The sequence below is a fragment of the Nycticebus coucang genome, chromosome 3 (assembly GCF_027406575.1).
Source record: "Nycticebus coucang isolate mNycCou1 chromosome 3, mNycCou1.pri, whole genome shotgun sequence".
In the NCBI taxonomy this organism is placed as follows: domain Eukaryota; kingdom Metazoa; phylum Chordata; class Mammalia; order Primates; family Lorisidae; genus Nycticebus; species Nycticebus coucang.
Window position 1 is genome coordinate 6314847 of NC_069782.1, and position 14658 is coordinate 6329504.

Genomic DNA, 14658 nt, shown 5'->3' on the forward strand with positions numbered 1-14658 from the left:
TGTGGGTAGGATGGCTGAAGTAACTAAGAAGATAAAGAGACGATAAAGACACGCCTCTCCTCTCCCTGTGCCCTCTGGGCACCCAAGGGGGACACATTTCTGTGGTGCTCTGTTGCAGCAGCCCAGGAAGCCAATACAGATTCTGGAGGGATGGGGTTGGACCAAGGCAGTTGTCCCAGCCCCCTGATGGCTCCAAAATGGAATGTGGTCTCTGGGGCTGGAGGGGCAGGACCTGGGAGAAGCCCACATCATCCCTCTGAGGTGCTGGTCCAGGCTCTCTGGGTCCCAAAGGGCCACCATTGCTGCAGGAGATGGTCCTGCAACACAACACTCAAGCCACTTGCCCATCCCACAGTACCTCTGGGGTTCAGCCCCTTCCCAGCCCTCCCTCTCTCCTTTCCCCATGCCCCCTAGACACCCACAGATGGGGCCCTGTTCATCATTTCATGTGACCTTGGGCTTAATCAGATTCCCCAGCCTGGTTGGAGCACATCTCATTCCGGATTAGCCCAATTCTACGCCTGGGGCCCTCTGGGGCCGCCGTCTGTGCAGAGCACGCAGGGAAGCCTGGGACCGAGGAGCTGGACCCACTCCATCCCTGGGGGGGTTGCAGGGAGCTGACACAAGACTCAGAGATGAAAACAAAGGCCCAGCAGGTCACAAACTGACTAAACTGGCAGGCGGCCAGAACAGCCCACAGCCATATAGCATTAGAACCGTGTGGTCCCAGCTGCTCAGGAGGCTGAGGCAAGAGAATTATCTAAACCCAGGAATTGGAAGTTGCTGTGAGGTGTGATGCTACAGCACTCTACCCAGAGCGACAGCTCAAGGCTCTGTCTCAAAAAAAAAGAACCTCGGCGGCGCCTGTGGCTCAGTGAGTAGGGCGCCAGCCCCATATGCCGAGGGTGGCGGGTTCAAACCCAGCCCCGGCCAAACTGCAACCAAAAAATAGCCGGGCGTTGTGGCGGGCGCCTGTAGTCCCAGCTGCTCGGGAGGCTGAGGCAAGAGAATCGCGTAAGCCCAAGAGTTAAGAGGTTGCTGTGAGCTGTGTGATGCCACGGCACTCTACCCGAGGGCGGTACAGTGAGACTCTGTCTCTACAAAAAAAAAAAAAAAAAAAAAAGAACCTCACAGTGTGTTGTCAATTTCTGGATCGATGCCCAATACCTGAAAATACACAACTCCGCGGGTCATTGGTTTCTCTAAACCAACTGGAAATTCTGGCCACACTAGACCTGAATTCGCACAAGGCAACCAGCCTGAAGGCCCTCCCCCTCCTTCCCCCCAGGATGAAGCCCTCAACTTGCCCAGCCCCCACAGGAATGTGGAATTTTGACTCTTGGCTTCATTCGGTACTTTATAAACTGAAGTCGTTTTTTTTTTACCACCTTGCTTGATCTTTGTTTTCTGTTTTTTGTTTTATTTTGAGGTAAACAAATTTTTACACATTCCTTGATCTTATAAGCCTATGAGCACATAGATCCCAAGCTCTTGCCTGGGTGCGATGGCTCAGGCCTATAATCCCAGCACTCTGGGAGGCAGAGGCCCGTGATTTGCTTGAGCTCAGGAGTTTGAGACCAGCCTGAACAAGAGGGAGACCTTGTCTCTAAAAATAGCTGGGCACTGTGGTGAGCTCCCGTAGTCCCAGCTACTTGGGAGGCTGAGGCAAGAGAATCACTTGAGCCCAAAAGTTTGAGGTTGCTGTGAGCTGTGATGCCAGGACATTCTACCAAGGTGACAAAGTGAGACTCTGTCTCAAAAAAAAAAAAAAAAAAAAATTCCTGAGCAAACCAGGGGGACTAAAAGGAGACACCCAACTGGTGAATTGGGGAATCAGAGCCAGGTCTTGCCCTTCGACCATGCCATCTCCCCCCAGCTTCCTCCCCACCCCTCAGAAGTGGGCCCCCATAAGTCTCTTCCAGAGCATTCTGCAAGTGTCCTTTGTCACACTAGGGAAGGTCAGACCACTGAGTTGTCTGTTATCCCTGTTCATCACCTGTTTCTCCTCCTAGAACATGGGTTCCTATCCAGCTTCCTTGGAGTTCACCTCCTGAGCTGCACTTCCATTGAAGAAGGGGAGCCCCTGGAGTTGTGCCCCAGAGACCCTGCTCCCAAGGGGGTCTGCTCACTGGCAGTCCCCATAGCCTGGAAGACGTTTAGGAAAGGTTTCCTGAATGACTGTATTAGAAAACAAAGAGGCTGCCCTGAAGCCAAAGTACCAGCTAGCTACTTCTGTGGAGCGGAAAGCCCTTTTTATTTTTATTTTTACTTTTTTTTTGAGACAGAGTCTCATTGTGTCACCCTCAGAAGAGTGCTGTGACATCACAGCTCACAGAACCTCCAACTCTTGGGCTTAAGTGATTCTCTTGCCTCAACCTCCCAAGTAGCTGGGACTACAGGCGCCTGCCACAATGCCCGGCTATTTTTTTTTTGTTTGTTTGTTTTAGAGACAGAGCCTCAAGCTGTCACCCTGGGTAGAGTGCCATGGCATCACAACTCACAGCAACCTCCAAATCCTAGGCTCAAGCAATTCTCCTGCCTCCACCTCCCGGCGCCTGCCACAATGCCGGGCTATTTTTTGGTTGCAGCCATCATTGTTGTTTGGTGGGCCCAGGCTGAATTTGAACCTGCCAGTTCTGGTATATGTGGCTGGCGCCTTAGCTGCTTGAGCCACGGGCACCAAGATGTGCCAGATATTTTTTGTTGTAATTCTCATTGCCGTTTTAGCTGGCCGGGGCCAGGTTTGAGCCCACCACCCTCCTGGTGGTGCTCTACCCACTGAGCCACAGGTGCCGCCCATGAAAAGCCCTTTCAAAGTCACTCGGCCCCCAGGATGTCCTCAGAGCCTCCCAATAGCACCCACCCCACGGGTCAAGCACAGACACGACATTCACCATTTAGTCCCGAGACGGGGGACCACACGTCCTACAGAGTATGGCTTTCCTGGACATTGCGTGGCCGTGGGTTGCTGGGCCACACCTCAATGTCTCCCACTCTGAATGGGCTGAGAAGGGGGTGCAAGGACCCAGTGAGAGGCCATGTGGAAGCTCGGGTACCAGCCCTGGTTATCCTTCCTCAGTGCGAACAGTGACCACATGCAGTGGCCTTGGACAGAGAGACGCTTACCTGTGGCTACCTTCATGGTTCCTCTCTGCAGGAGCAGCGCCCCACACTCTTCACTCATATGACTGTTGTTCTTCAGGAACCTGGGGAGACAGAGGTCACTGGGGCCTCAGTCAGGTGAAAAGGAGAGGTGTCCAGTGAAAGGGAGGTCACCCCTAAAGGATGCATGGGTGTTCCCCATGTGTGGGTAGCATGTTCACAGCAGCGGGATGTGTGTGTGTGTTTCTACTCCTTTAGACGGCAAACATTTATGGAGCCCTGATCTGCTGGGCACACTGCCAGATGCAGGACATGCAAATGTGATCAGGACAGCCACTGGCACTAAGAAACCAGGGAGTCAGTAGGCTCTTAATAGAGCTGTGGTCACTTCCAGGGCAGGGGTGACAGCTCAGCCAGGGGAGTTGGGCAGGCTTCTGGAGGGAGTACCAGCCAGCGGTGGCCCAAGAAGGAGCTGAGAAGTTGGCAGGGTGAGGGGAGAATGCCAGGTGGAGGGTGCCATGGGAGCGGCAGCGTGGAAGGAGAACACGTGTGTGTGTTTGTGTGTGTGTGCACATGTGCCCGTGTCTTTGTGTGCATGTGTGTGCACACCTGCAGGAAGAGGAAGGGGTGAGAGGTATGAGAGGAGTGCTGAAGTGGAGTGTGACTGTCACGAGGCGCAGAGGGAAAGGCAGATAAAGTCTCCACCAGGGCAGTGAAGACAGCCTAGGCCCCTGACCACAGATGGAAACAGGCTTGGCCAGTTAGAAGCCTCCCCTGGTCCGGCCGCTCCCCGCACCTCTCCCTGTGCTGAGCACCCACCCCTGCAGCATCTCCTCCGGGCTGACCACGCTCGGGGGCTTCTGGGAGGCCTCCATCTGCAGTACGTGCTCTATGGCTCTCCTCTTGTAGGTCAGCAGGTTCTCCATTTCCTAAGGATTCAGGGTCACTGGGTAGGCAGGCCGGGGCTCCAGACGCCCCACCCCACCCACCTTGTGCTCTCAGCCCTGCAACCCTGAGCGAGGCCTCCCCTCTGACTTGGCGCAGACTGCCTAGCTCTGCCTGTGGCCAGAGACAACTGAAAGAACCAGGCTGGGTGATGAGGAAGAAAAGAGACCTCTTCAGCTGCCAAGTGCCTTCCAAAGGTACACTATTAGGTCAGGAGGCATCAGGGGCTGGTGATTTCATCTGGTTCGACAGATGGCAGAGAAGCTGGCATTAAGAAGTGCCCCACAAGCCACCCTGTGAGCAGACAGGGTCAGACTCCCTGGGGTGCGGAGGGAGGTGACACTCCCCTCACACCAGGGAATGGAGAATTGGGGGGGACCAAATGCTCCCTAGATTGGCCCAGGGGGAAGCCCCTGGAACCCTGCTTCAGGGCTAGGTGGGTGAAATACAGAAAGGAGGGAGAGTGTTGGCCACCTGCAGCCTGACTTGGATCCTTTCAATGACCCACGAGCTAGCTGGGCTATGTGTTCATGCAAGGCACATTTATTGAGCACTTACTACTTGCCAGGATTGGAGTGTGGTGATAAACACAGACATGAGCCAGGCACAGTGGCTTATGGGAGGCTGAGGCAGGTGAATTGCTTGAACTCAGGAGTTTGAGACCAGCCTGAGCAAGAATGAGACCCTGCCTCTATTAAAAATAGAAAAACTGGGGCGGCGCCTGTGGCTCAAGTGGTAGGGCGCCGGTCCCATATGCCAGAGGTGGCAGGTTCAAACCCAGCCCCGGCCAAAAACCAAAAAAAAAAAATAGAGCCAGGCTAGGCGTGGTGGCTCACGCCTGTAATCCTAGCACTCTGGGAGGCTGAGTCGGGTGGATTGCCTGAGCTCACAGGTTCAAGATCAGCCTGAGCCAGAGTGAGACCTCATCTCTAAAAATAGCCGGGTGTTGTGGCAGGCACCTGTAGTCCCAGCCACTCGGGAGGCTGAGGCAAGAGAATTGCTTGAGCCCAAGAGTTTGAAGTTGCTGTGAGCTATGATGATGCCATGGCACTCTACCCAAGGTGACAGTGTGAGACTCTGTCTTAAGAAAAAAAAAAAGAAAAAAAGGACAAATAGGTTCTTGTACTGTGTTTCCCCAGCGGTTTCTCCACGCTGCTCCCTTCTCTACCTCCGCCTGCCACTGCGCCATCCTCCTGGCATTCTGCAGATCCCAGGCCACACAGTTTCCAGGGGCCCCTGAACCCCTTCTCCTGACCACTTTTAGGGGTAGAAAGCAGCAGAACACCATCCCCTGTAGGGCCCCAGTACCCCCTCTCCCATCCACCCTCCGCCATGTCCTCTTGCTGCCCTAGTATCCACTGAGGACACGGCAGCACGCCAGAACCCCTGCTCACGTTGCAGTCCACAACAAATGGTGACGAGTCCAGCAAGATGAGTTTATCCACCATCTCAGGGAAGATACAGGAAAACTACGATGGGACACCAGAGGGGAGAATGAGCAGGGGAGGAAGGCGGAAGGCTCTCTCACTTCGTTCTGGAGACCCTGACAGACATCTTTCAGGCTGGGGAATGGTGCTGACCAAGAGGCCAGCAGGGGAATCTTCTGTCCCTCCTGTGCCTCCTCCATCTCTAGGTCTACACCCCAAACCAAGCTCTAGGCCCTGGTGATGGCCGGACTCTAGGGTGCTCTGCGACAGAGTGGGGGCACCTCCACCATCACCACCTTTCCCGCAGGTGAACTGTGAACTGCTGTGCCGGGCACTTCCCACTCCAGGTAACCACCCTCCTCCTCTGCTCGTCCCACTCCCTGCAGGGGCCCCCAGGAGCCAGTTAGGCCTTCTACTCACCATTCCAGCCACAGTGCCACCTGGAGGACAAAGGGGCAGCTGGTGACATCCCTTCACTCCTTCCCCAGCTACAAAACTCTAAAGCTTCTTCCCAGGAACTGCCCCATCTCTAGGCTAGAGACCCACCTACCACCAATGGGTGGGGACTTCCTCCCCTGGGCCCATTATGGCTCCTCTATCAGCCCTAACCACTCAAAAGGCCACATTTCACTTGTATCAGGGAACAGCCACTTACGGGGTCAGATGTCCCTCAGGGAAGCTGCCTGAGGTCAGAGGGCACAGTGCCCAAAGGTTACTACCTAATGACCTTATCATTTCTCCTTTCAGTCCCCAGAGGCACAGGGGTCAGGTGCCAGTGTGACAGCCCCTGCCCCCAGTCAGGGTCTGGCTGGTACTCACCGAAACTGTGGCCCATAAGGGAAAAGCGACTCCATCTCATGGCTGAAAACACAAGGAACCAGGTGATCTAGTTGGGACGGCCTCAGTCTGCCCTGTCTCCTACAGCCTAGGGCTCAGAAACCCCTTCCTGGTTTCAGGGTGCCCACTGGAAGACCAGCTTAGGGAGCTCCAACTCTACTGCAGGGGGGACCCCACAGAAGGGCGTAGGCTCTTCTCCACAGCCGTCTCCGACTTTGCAAAGCTACCCATGACTTGCTGGCAGAATTGGGGCCAGCCTCCAGACCCCAACCCTAAGCCAAGGTTGCTTCCTGGATGGTGTCTCAGAGAACCCCATATACCCTCTGCCTCTTACTCACATGCTGCGACTCTTCGGACCTCACTCACAAAGTTTTGGTGGTAATACGGGAAACCTGGGCTATAATGGGACGAGAGCCCATGACCCCCAAAATCTATGGCAACATAATGAAAGTCTGAAACAGAGAGAAGTGGGTAGCAGGAGGTGTCTATGCCAGCGTCTCCCGCCCGCCTTAGCCCCCCTCAGCCCCAGCCCCACCTTGTGGGAGAAGAGGGATGAGTCTGTCAAAGGAGTTGGCATTGTCCAGCCAGCCGTGCAGGCAGAGAACTGGGGTGCCCTGCAGTGAGCCCCAGGCTTTGGCAGCGATGTGACCCCAGGGCACAGCCAGCTTCAGCTCTGAGAGCAGACCTGAAAGAGTCAGCTGTTTATTCCATCACCGGTTCACTCGTGCACCTGGGCTTCATCTACCTACATCAGTGCTACCCAGGGCAGCTCAGTCCCTGAGCTGCCCCCACAGGGTTATGAGGAGAGTCAGACACCGGAAAGATGAACGGAGTCCACTGGGTGAGGAAAACTTTGGGTGGGTGTCACAGGTTGCACCCTATTTGAGCTGGGCCAGAACTTTCTGGAATGCATGGGGGCGGGGGCAGGGGAGAGAGAAGGCGTTGGCCAGGACTGGACCCTGCCACTTGCTGGTTGTGTGACCTTGGGAAAGTTACTAAAACCTCTTGAGCCTCAGTTTCCTTTTCCATAAAAGCAGAGTAAACAGGGACGGTTGCCTGTGGCTCAAGGAGTAGGGCGCTGGTCCCATATGCCAGAGGTGGCGGGTTGAAACCCAGCCCCGGCCAAAAACAAAACAAAACAAACAAACGAAAAGAAGCAGAGTAAACAGAATAGTAACAGCCAACACTTTCTGTGCCTTGTCTAAGGGCCAGACTGGTACTGAGCACTCTGGGTGCACCTGTGCCCCACATCCTCGGTATGCCACCCCCACTTCACAGGGCAGGAAACTGAGGCACTGGGGGGGGGTGCAATAAGTGCCCAAAGGTCACACAGGGACACCGAGGTAGAGGGAGGATTTAGGGCAGGAGGCACCGCTCCAGGCACCAGCGCCTCCCCCATCCCTCCCCGGGCAGCCTCTGGCCTGGTGCCTCCTGACACGGACAGGACCCTATTTGAGCTGGCCTAGAACTTTCTAGAATGCACTGGGGGGAAGAGCGGCGTCGTGGCTGCGTCCTGGTGCCCCCCCGTCAGGCCGGCTGGCTCTGCGGTTCCCGGGACCGCAGACGAAGCATCTGCGGCACCCAGGAGCGCGGGGTGGTGAGCGAACACCCCCCTCCAGCAGCCGCCTCCTCCACGGTCCCGAGTAGGTGGGTGGGCAGCAGAGTGTCTGCGCGGGGCCTCCCCTTGTCCCGCTCGGTCTAAGGGGCCCGGGTGGGGCGTCTTTACCCATTGCTCTGGTCCAGCGTGCTCGTGGCTGTCACCCCGTAGGCGAGGTCACGGGAGCAGAGGAAGCCGACAGCTCTGAGCCCCGCCCCCACCGCAGCCCCGCCCCCAACGACCCTGTCCCTGGGAAGGTCCCGCCCTAGGCAGCCTGTCTTAGACCTTGACCTGGGTAGACCGGCTCGAGGAGTAGGGAGCACTAGGACGCGCCGCCACCCACCTGAGGCCTTGGGCAGCGCGCCAGGGAGCCCTGGGATGGTGGCCGAGGTCTCTGGGGCTCCCAGTCACGCCAGGGCACCGTGGGAGGGCGGGAGAAGGCTCTGTTTGGCCGGACCTCCACCGCCGTGCTAGGGGACAGCCACAGCAGGGTTTCCCCCTGGGTCCTTGCTGGCTCAAACCGCAAGGCTAAAGGTGGGGTGACTCTATTTAAAGGTTGTGAAGGCCCCCTTGAAAGCCAGCCTGCGTCTGCCGCGTTCCCATCGCGTCCTAGGGTCCTCAGCAGCGCCTGGCACAAACAAACCAGTCTTAGTTGTGCAGATGAACGAACGTATGAAGCGGGGGCCTGGAAGAGCCCCGGGTATGGAGGGATTGTGAACAATATCGTCCTGCCCGGAAAGGATCTGCAACCCCAAGTCAGGAAGAGGATGTTTGGGGCTAGCAGGTTGGTGCACCAGATTCAGCCAGGAAGGAAGAACAGCCTCTCGCTGAGCCTCAGAAAGTGGCAAATAGTTGTGACAAATAGGACAAAATAGTTGTGAATTTTTAACATTTTGTGTTGCCTGGTTAAACAACCGTTTTGGACACAGGTTTAACTTTCTCACACCAGAAGCAGGGCTCAGTCGTCCTTGACACGGTTTCCAGTTCTGCGTCAAGCCCACGTGACTTGCCCTGGTGACCGGAGGTCAGAATCTAGAGGCACATGTCCCGCAGCAGGCTGGGCTCCCCGCTTTCCGGCTGCTTCCTTTAGGAACCACTGGGCATTTGCCAGTGAACTTACAGTGATGCTTGTAACCCATGCGGCATGTGCGAAGTTGGGCAATCACGTTTGAGGCTGGACAATTAAGTTTGAGAACTCGTCCTAAAAAAAGTGCCCCATACCTCATTGCTAAATATCACTATGGTCACCCTGGAAGTACTCCCTTTAGGAGACTGTGCATTGAGGTCGGCACCCAATCCACCCTTCAAAGCAATTTTGAAACTTTTTCTGGAATGGCCACAAAAGCTATTGTTGTAATACTCTTGATGTCCTGAATGTCATCAAAATGGCTTTCTTTTAATATTTCCTGTATCTTCAGGTAAAGAAAAAGGTCACTCACTGGAGGCCAGATCAGGTGAGTAGGGAGAGTGTTCCAATACAGTTATTTGTTTACTGGGCAAAAACTCCCTCGTGGTCAGTGCCATGTGAAACAGGTGCACTGTCATGAACCTGAGTTGTTGGCCAAGATTTTCAGTAAAGAGTTTCCTCGGGTGGCGCCTGTGGCTCAGTGAGTAGGGCGCCGGCCCCATATACCGAGGGTGGCGGGTTCAAACCCAGCCCTGGCCAAACTGCAACAAAAAAATAGCTGGGCGTTGTGGCGGGCGCCTGTAGTCCCAGCTGCTCGGGAGGCTGAGGCAGGAGAATCGCCTAAGCCCAGGAGTTGGAGGTTGCTGTGAGCTGTGTGAGGCCACGGCACTCTACCGAGGGCCATAAAGTGAGATGCTGTCTCTACCAAAAAAAAAAAAAAGAGTTTCCTATGGCAGGCGCCTGTAGTCCCAGCTACTCGGGAGGCTGAGGCGAGAGAATCTCTTGGGCCCAGGAGTTGGAGGTTGCTGTGAGCTGTGTGAGGCCACGGCACTCTATTGAGGGCCATAAAGTGAGACCCTGTCTCTACAAAAAAAAAAAAAAAAAAAAAGAGTTTCCTAACTTGGCCTGCTATGCTTTTCAGTCAGCCGATGATTTTGATACACTATTCGATGAATTTTAGCAATGTTTTTGTCAGTTCTGCTCATTACTGGCCGCCCTGACCTCTCTTTATCAATGACGCTTTCTCTCCCCTCAGAAAATGTTTAATCCATTTGTACCCTGCCGTTTTCTTCATGGCATTATCCCCATAAACTTGGATTACCATAGCCTTGATTTCATTTCCACTCTTGCCAAGTTTAACAAGAAGTTTAATGTTTGTTGGTCTCGTTCAAGCTCCACCGTTCTTGAAACGGCATACAAAACATACCGCAGTAATGAACACCACTCAGCAAGACAATGCCACACGTTGACACGAACATGGCTATGAGACACTGATATACCAGGGTTATGAAACCTTACCGGGCTGTTTATACAGTGCTGCCAATGTGAACGAATGGTGGTAAGTTGTCAAACTTAATTGTCAGACCCAATAGACAGCCGTTGCCCAGCTCTCTCGCTTTCTCTAATTCTCCATCCTTGCCTCATATGACTGGGGATGGAGGACTGCCCTCCTTGCCCAAAAGCCACAAAAAAATCTTTGAACTTGTTTTCTGTCATGGCAGTGTATTGAATTTGGGCTCCATCAGAAGAAGCAGGGGCTCCCAGCTCCAGAGAGATGGGCAGGTCTCCAGAGGCTGGACATGGGTGAGACAAGAGCCACAGGCATGTGCCAATTTAAATCAGTTTCCTGTGGGAGAAGCCCTGGTCACAGGTAGGAAAACTAGGCATTGGGTTGCCTGCCAGGCACTAGACTGCCCTGTGAAAGGCATGCTGTGAACACTGCATCCAGCCCTTCCTCCCACCCCCCTACAGGTTGCTAGCTGCTTTGATACTGGAGCCACAGTTTACTGAGTTCTCTCAAAACAGTCCTTTCTATTTGTTCATTATCTTTGCTTAGTTGGCAGCTCTGGGAGTAAATAGGATGTGGTCCCTCAGGGCTTCCAGCCCAGCAGGGTTCATAACTGCAGAGTCACTGTCCAGCAAGCTAATGGCTGGGGAAAGCTCTGCACAGTGAGACCTCCCGTGGGTGATGGGACCATGCCGTGGAGACTGAGAAGACCCTGGAAGTTCAGAGGGGTCCCAGAGTGGGCCACAATGCAGGGAGAGTTGCAGGTGGCTAGAGAATGTGGGTGCCCATGGCACAGTGGTTACCACACCAGCCACATGCACTGAGGCTGGAGGGTTTGAACCCGGTCCAGGCCAGCTAAACAAAAATGACAACTGCAACGACAGAAAATAGCCGGGCGTGGGCAGTGCCTGTGGCTCAAAGAAGTAGGGCACCAGCCCTATATGCCGGAGGTGGTGTGTTCAAACCCGACCCCAGCCAATAACTACAAAAATAAATAAATAAATAAATAGCCAAGCATTGTGGCGGGCGCCTGTAGTCCCAGTTACTTGGGAGGCTGAGGCAAGAGAATCGCTTGAGCCCAGGAGTTGGAGGTTGCTGTGAGCTGTGATGCCACGGCACTCTACCCAGGGTGACAGCTTGAGGCTCTGTCTCAAAAAAAAACAACAAAACAGAAACACACTGGTGGTTGCATCTGTGGGGAAAAGCATACAGAAAGGGAAAAGATCTCATACATTTCAAGAAAGTGTGTACTCAAGGAAATGATCTTCAAGGGTGGTAAGGAAATGATCTCCAAAATACTACATGCAATTTTTCTCCACTAATCCTTCAAGGAACTGCCATAAAATGCTTGATGTTTAACATTAGTCTTACTACTACAGGCCTGAACCTTGCTCCTCCAGGATTACTGAGTTACTTGGTGGCTTGCCTTCCAAGTCACAAGAGATTTCCAGGCTTGCCAGGAGAATGTCTTGTTCTCAGTAATTCCTCAGATGAGTTATGATATTGGTAGCTGTTGTAGTAAGTATGATGTTCAATCCTCTATAGGAAATTCTGAACTATCTGCCACTTCTCTGTAAGTGTACAATTACCACAAAATTTAGACTTCTTTTTTTTTTTTTTTGTAGAGACAGAGTCTTGCTGTACCGCCCTCGGTAGAGTGCTGTGGCATCACACGGCTCACAGCAACCTCTAACTCTTGGGCTTACGCTATTCTCTTGCCTCAGCCTCCTGAGCAGCTGGGACTACAGGCGCCTGCCACAACGCCCGGCTATTTTTTAGTTGCAGTTTGGCCGGGGCTGGGTTTGAACCCACCACCCTTGGCATATGGGGCCGGCGCCCTACTCACTGAGCCACAGGCGCCACCCAAGACTTCATTTTTGTAAATTAAACTGGATAAGAACATTTGATTTATTATTTTTATTTGTTCAAATAATTTTGCCCAGGCTAGAGTGCAGTGGCATCATCATAGCTCAAACTCCTAGACTGGGTAACGAGGTCTATTCTTGCCTCAGCCGCCGGAATAGCTGGTATACAGGTGCCTGGTTGATGTGAGAGGTTTCTTGGAGATAGGGTCTCACTCTGTTGCCCAGGCTGGTCTTGAGCTCTTGGCCTCAAGTGATGATCCCATCCTGGCCTCCCAAATGCTGGGATTATAAGCGTGTGTGTCACCACACCCGGCCTTTCCTTTTTAATTGGGAAGGACCTCAGAAAGCAGAGCAAGAACTGGGCCCAGAGCCAGAAGACCTGGCTAGAGCCTTCTGAGGCTGTGGGCAGGTCCTGGAATCCTGGGCTTCACACCCACTACTCAGGAAGGTGGGTCAGACACCTGGTGACCTGGAAGGTTCCTTCTCAGTACCTGTGGACAACACTGTCCTACTCACGGGAGGATGCTTTCAGCATCAGATCAGATTGTGAGGATAAGCTATTAAATGCAACACTGGTGGAGTTCTGAAATAGGATATCATGTGAAGTAACACATTCAGATCCAAGTTCTTTTAATCTTAAAATAGATTATATGTATCTTTGATTCAATGTCAAAAATTTCTGCAAAATTTTTGGTTCTTTTGAGAGACCAGCTAATTCTAAGCTGAATATAGCAAATAGTAACCCTAGCAGCTAAGACAATCCAGGATGCTACATAATGTTTTTACACTTTTTAATGCTAATAAGAATAGGTTCAAGGGCAAGAGGGCCAACTAAGAGCTGAAAGTACCATCTATTTCCTTATACCTTGTACTAAATTTATATGTGATAACCTGATTTTCTGTAAAGTCCTAAGGGATATGTTCACAACCTTCTCTTTCTTTGGGTGACATTAACATTTCTGCATGAACCAGAAATTAAATACAAAATTCAACCATTTATCTCCTTTGGCAGCTCATGGCTTTGAGCATCACAGATGCCCGACAGCTCCCACATTTATATCTCTGGCCAGACCCTCTCCCTTGGACAGCGAGTCCTACACCCACTGTCCACTCAAGGTTGGCAGGTTCGGTCCATGCATCCCATCTACCCTCAGGCCTGCCCCCCTCTGGGTCTGCCCCTCTCAGCTGATGGCAACTCCATTCCCAGTTGCCCTCCCAGTCGCCCAGACTGAAACCCTTAGTGTCATTCTGTGTCCTCCTACTCTTACACCCAAGAGCTGGTTTGTCACAGGACACCCTTGTTTCTTTGTTCAAATAAAAGCAGAACCTGTCTACACCTCACCTCTGCTCCTGCTGGCCAGCTGAAGCCACTCCCACTGCCCCAGTGCCTCCACCTGTCATCAGACTTGTTTTTGTCTCCTAAAACCCAGTTCCGGCACAGGAGCTCGAGTAATGGATGCCCTGTTCAAAACTTTGCACCAGCTCTTCTTTCTGCTGCATAATTGCCGGTGTCCTCACTACCGCTCCTCAAGTCACTGCAGAGGCTCTGTCTCCTGGAGCTTCCAGGAACACCCCTGGCCTCTTCTGTCCCCTTGGTAGGATGCTCATCCTTCCTGGTGATCCCCAGGTGGCTGCACCACACCTAAATGTCCTCTCTGTACCCTGACCACCAGACTACATTTCAGCCCACCCAGGCACTCCAGGTCCCCATCCTCTCTGCCTCCTCTTTTCCCCTTGCATTGTCATTTTTCAGCATACCAGTGACATTTTTTCTCATGTCTATTATTTGTCATTCGTCTCCCTCTGCTGGCATGTGAGCTCTTACAAGAGTAGGGATTTTGTTTTGCTCCCTTCGTACGCCCCTGAAGACCCTTACTAAGCTGAATGAAGGAAGGAATAAATGAATGCTCACAGCCGGCCCCCTAAGGGCTCTGCCAACTTGCTGAGCAGCGCTGGCGTCTTCCTGGGTCAGCCCCAAATGCATCTGCTGAGTGCCACTGACAGCCACCTTGGGGTCTCCATGCAGGTCGCTGCTGGCCTTTTCTGCTTCCGGTTTGAAACAGTGTAGCTACTTTACAGATAGCCACTTTCTACCTTGTGAGGACTGCCGCACAGGGCACAGGTCAGGTTCAGGAGCTGGACTGCCCCGGTTTGAATCCTGGCCAAGCATGTACCTGCTGTGTGACTCTGGAAGAGTTACTTTACCTCTCTGAGCCTTGGTTCCCTCATCACAGAGGGAACTTGCTGAACAAGTTAATTCAAATAAAGGCTGAGGCTGCCTGAGGCCTGTAATACACAATAGCTGCTCTCATAATAATGTGACAGCCGGACAAACTGTCCCATGCAAGGGTTTGAGTTTCAACTCGAAAGGTAATTGAACATTTTGTTGCAGGGTGAGGTGTGAAGAGCCTACTTGGAACAGGAAGGCGTCTGTTCTGGAAACTTTCTGATTAACGCCGGAGTGTCACAGA

General features: G+C 53.1%; 1 protein-coding gene across 2 annotated transcripts in view; it reads right to left on the reverse strand.

Moving 5' to 3' along the window:
- The window catches only part of SERHL2 (serine hydrolase like 2), a 22082-nt gene extending 13965 nt beyond the window's left edge, over window positions 1–8117 (reverse strand). For both annotated transcript variants that reach the window (XM_053584491.1, XM_053584490.1), the window contains exons 1-8: window positions 8038–8117; window positions 6847–6996; window positions 6650–6763; window positions 6294–6335; window positions 5895–5914; window positions 5442–5516; window positions 3922–4031; window positions 3127–3206 (exon numbers count right to left, since the gene is read on the reverse strand). In XM_053584491.1, the coding sequence (XP_053440466.1) occupies window positions 3127–3206; window positions 3922–4031; window positions 5442–5516; window positions 5895–5914; window positions 6294–6335; window positions 6650–6763; window positions 6847–6996; window positions 8038–8041 (595 nt within the window). In that variant the 5' untranslated portion in view covers window positions 8042–8117. The remainder of the gene's footprint in view (window positions 1–3126; window positions 3207–3921; window positions 4032–5441; window positions 5517–5894; window positions 5915–6293; window positions 6336–6649; window positions 6764–6846; window positions 6997–8037) is intronic.
- Between the last annotated feature and the right edge of the window lie 6541 nt (window positions 8118–14658).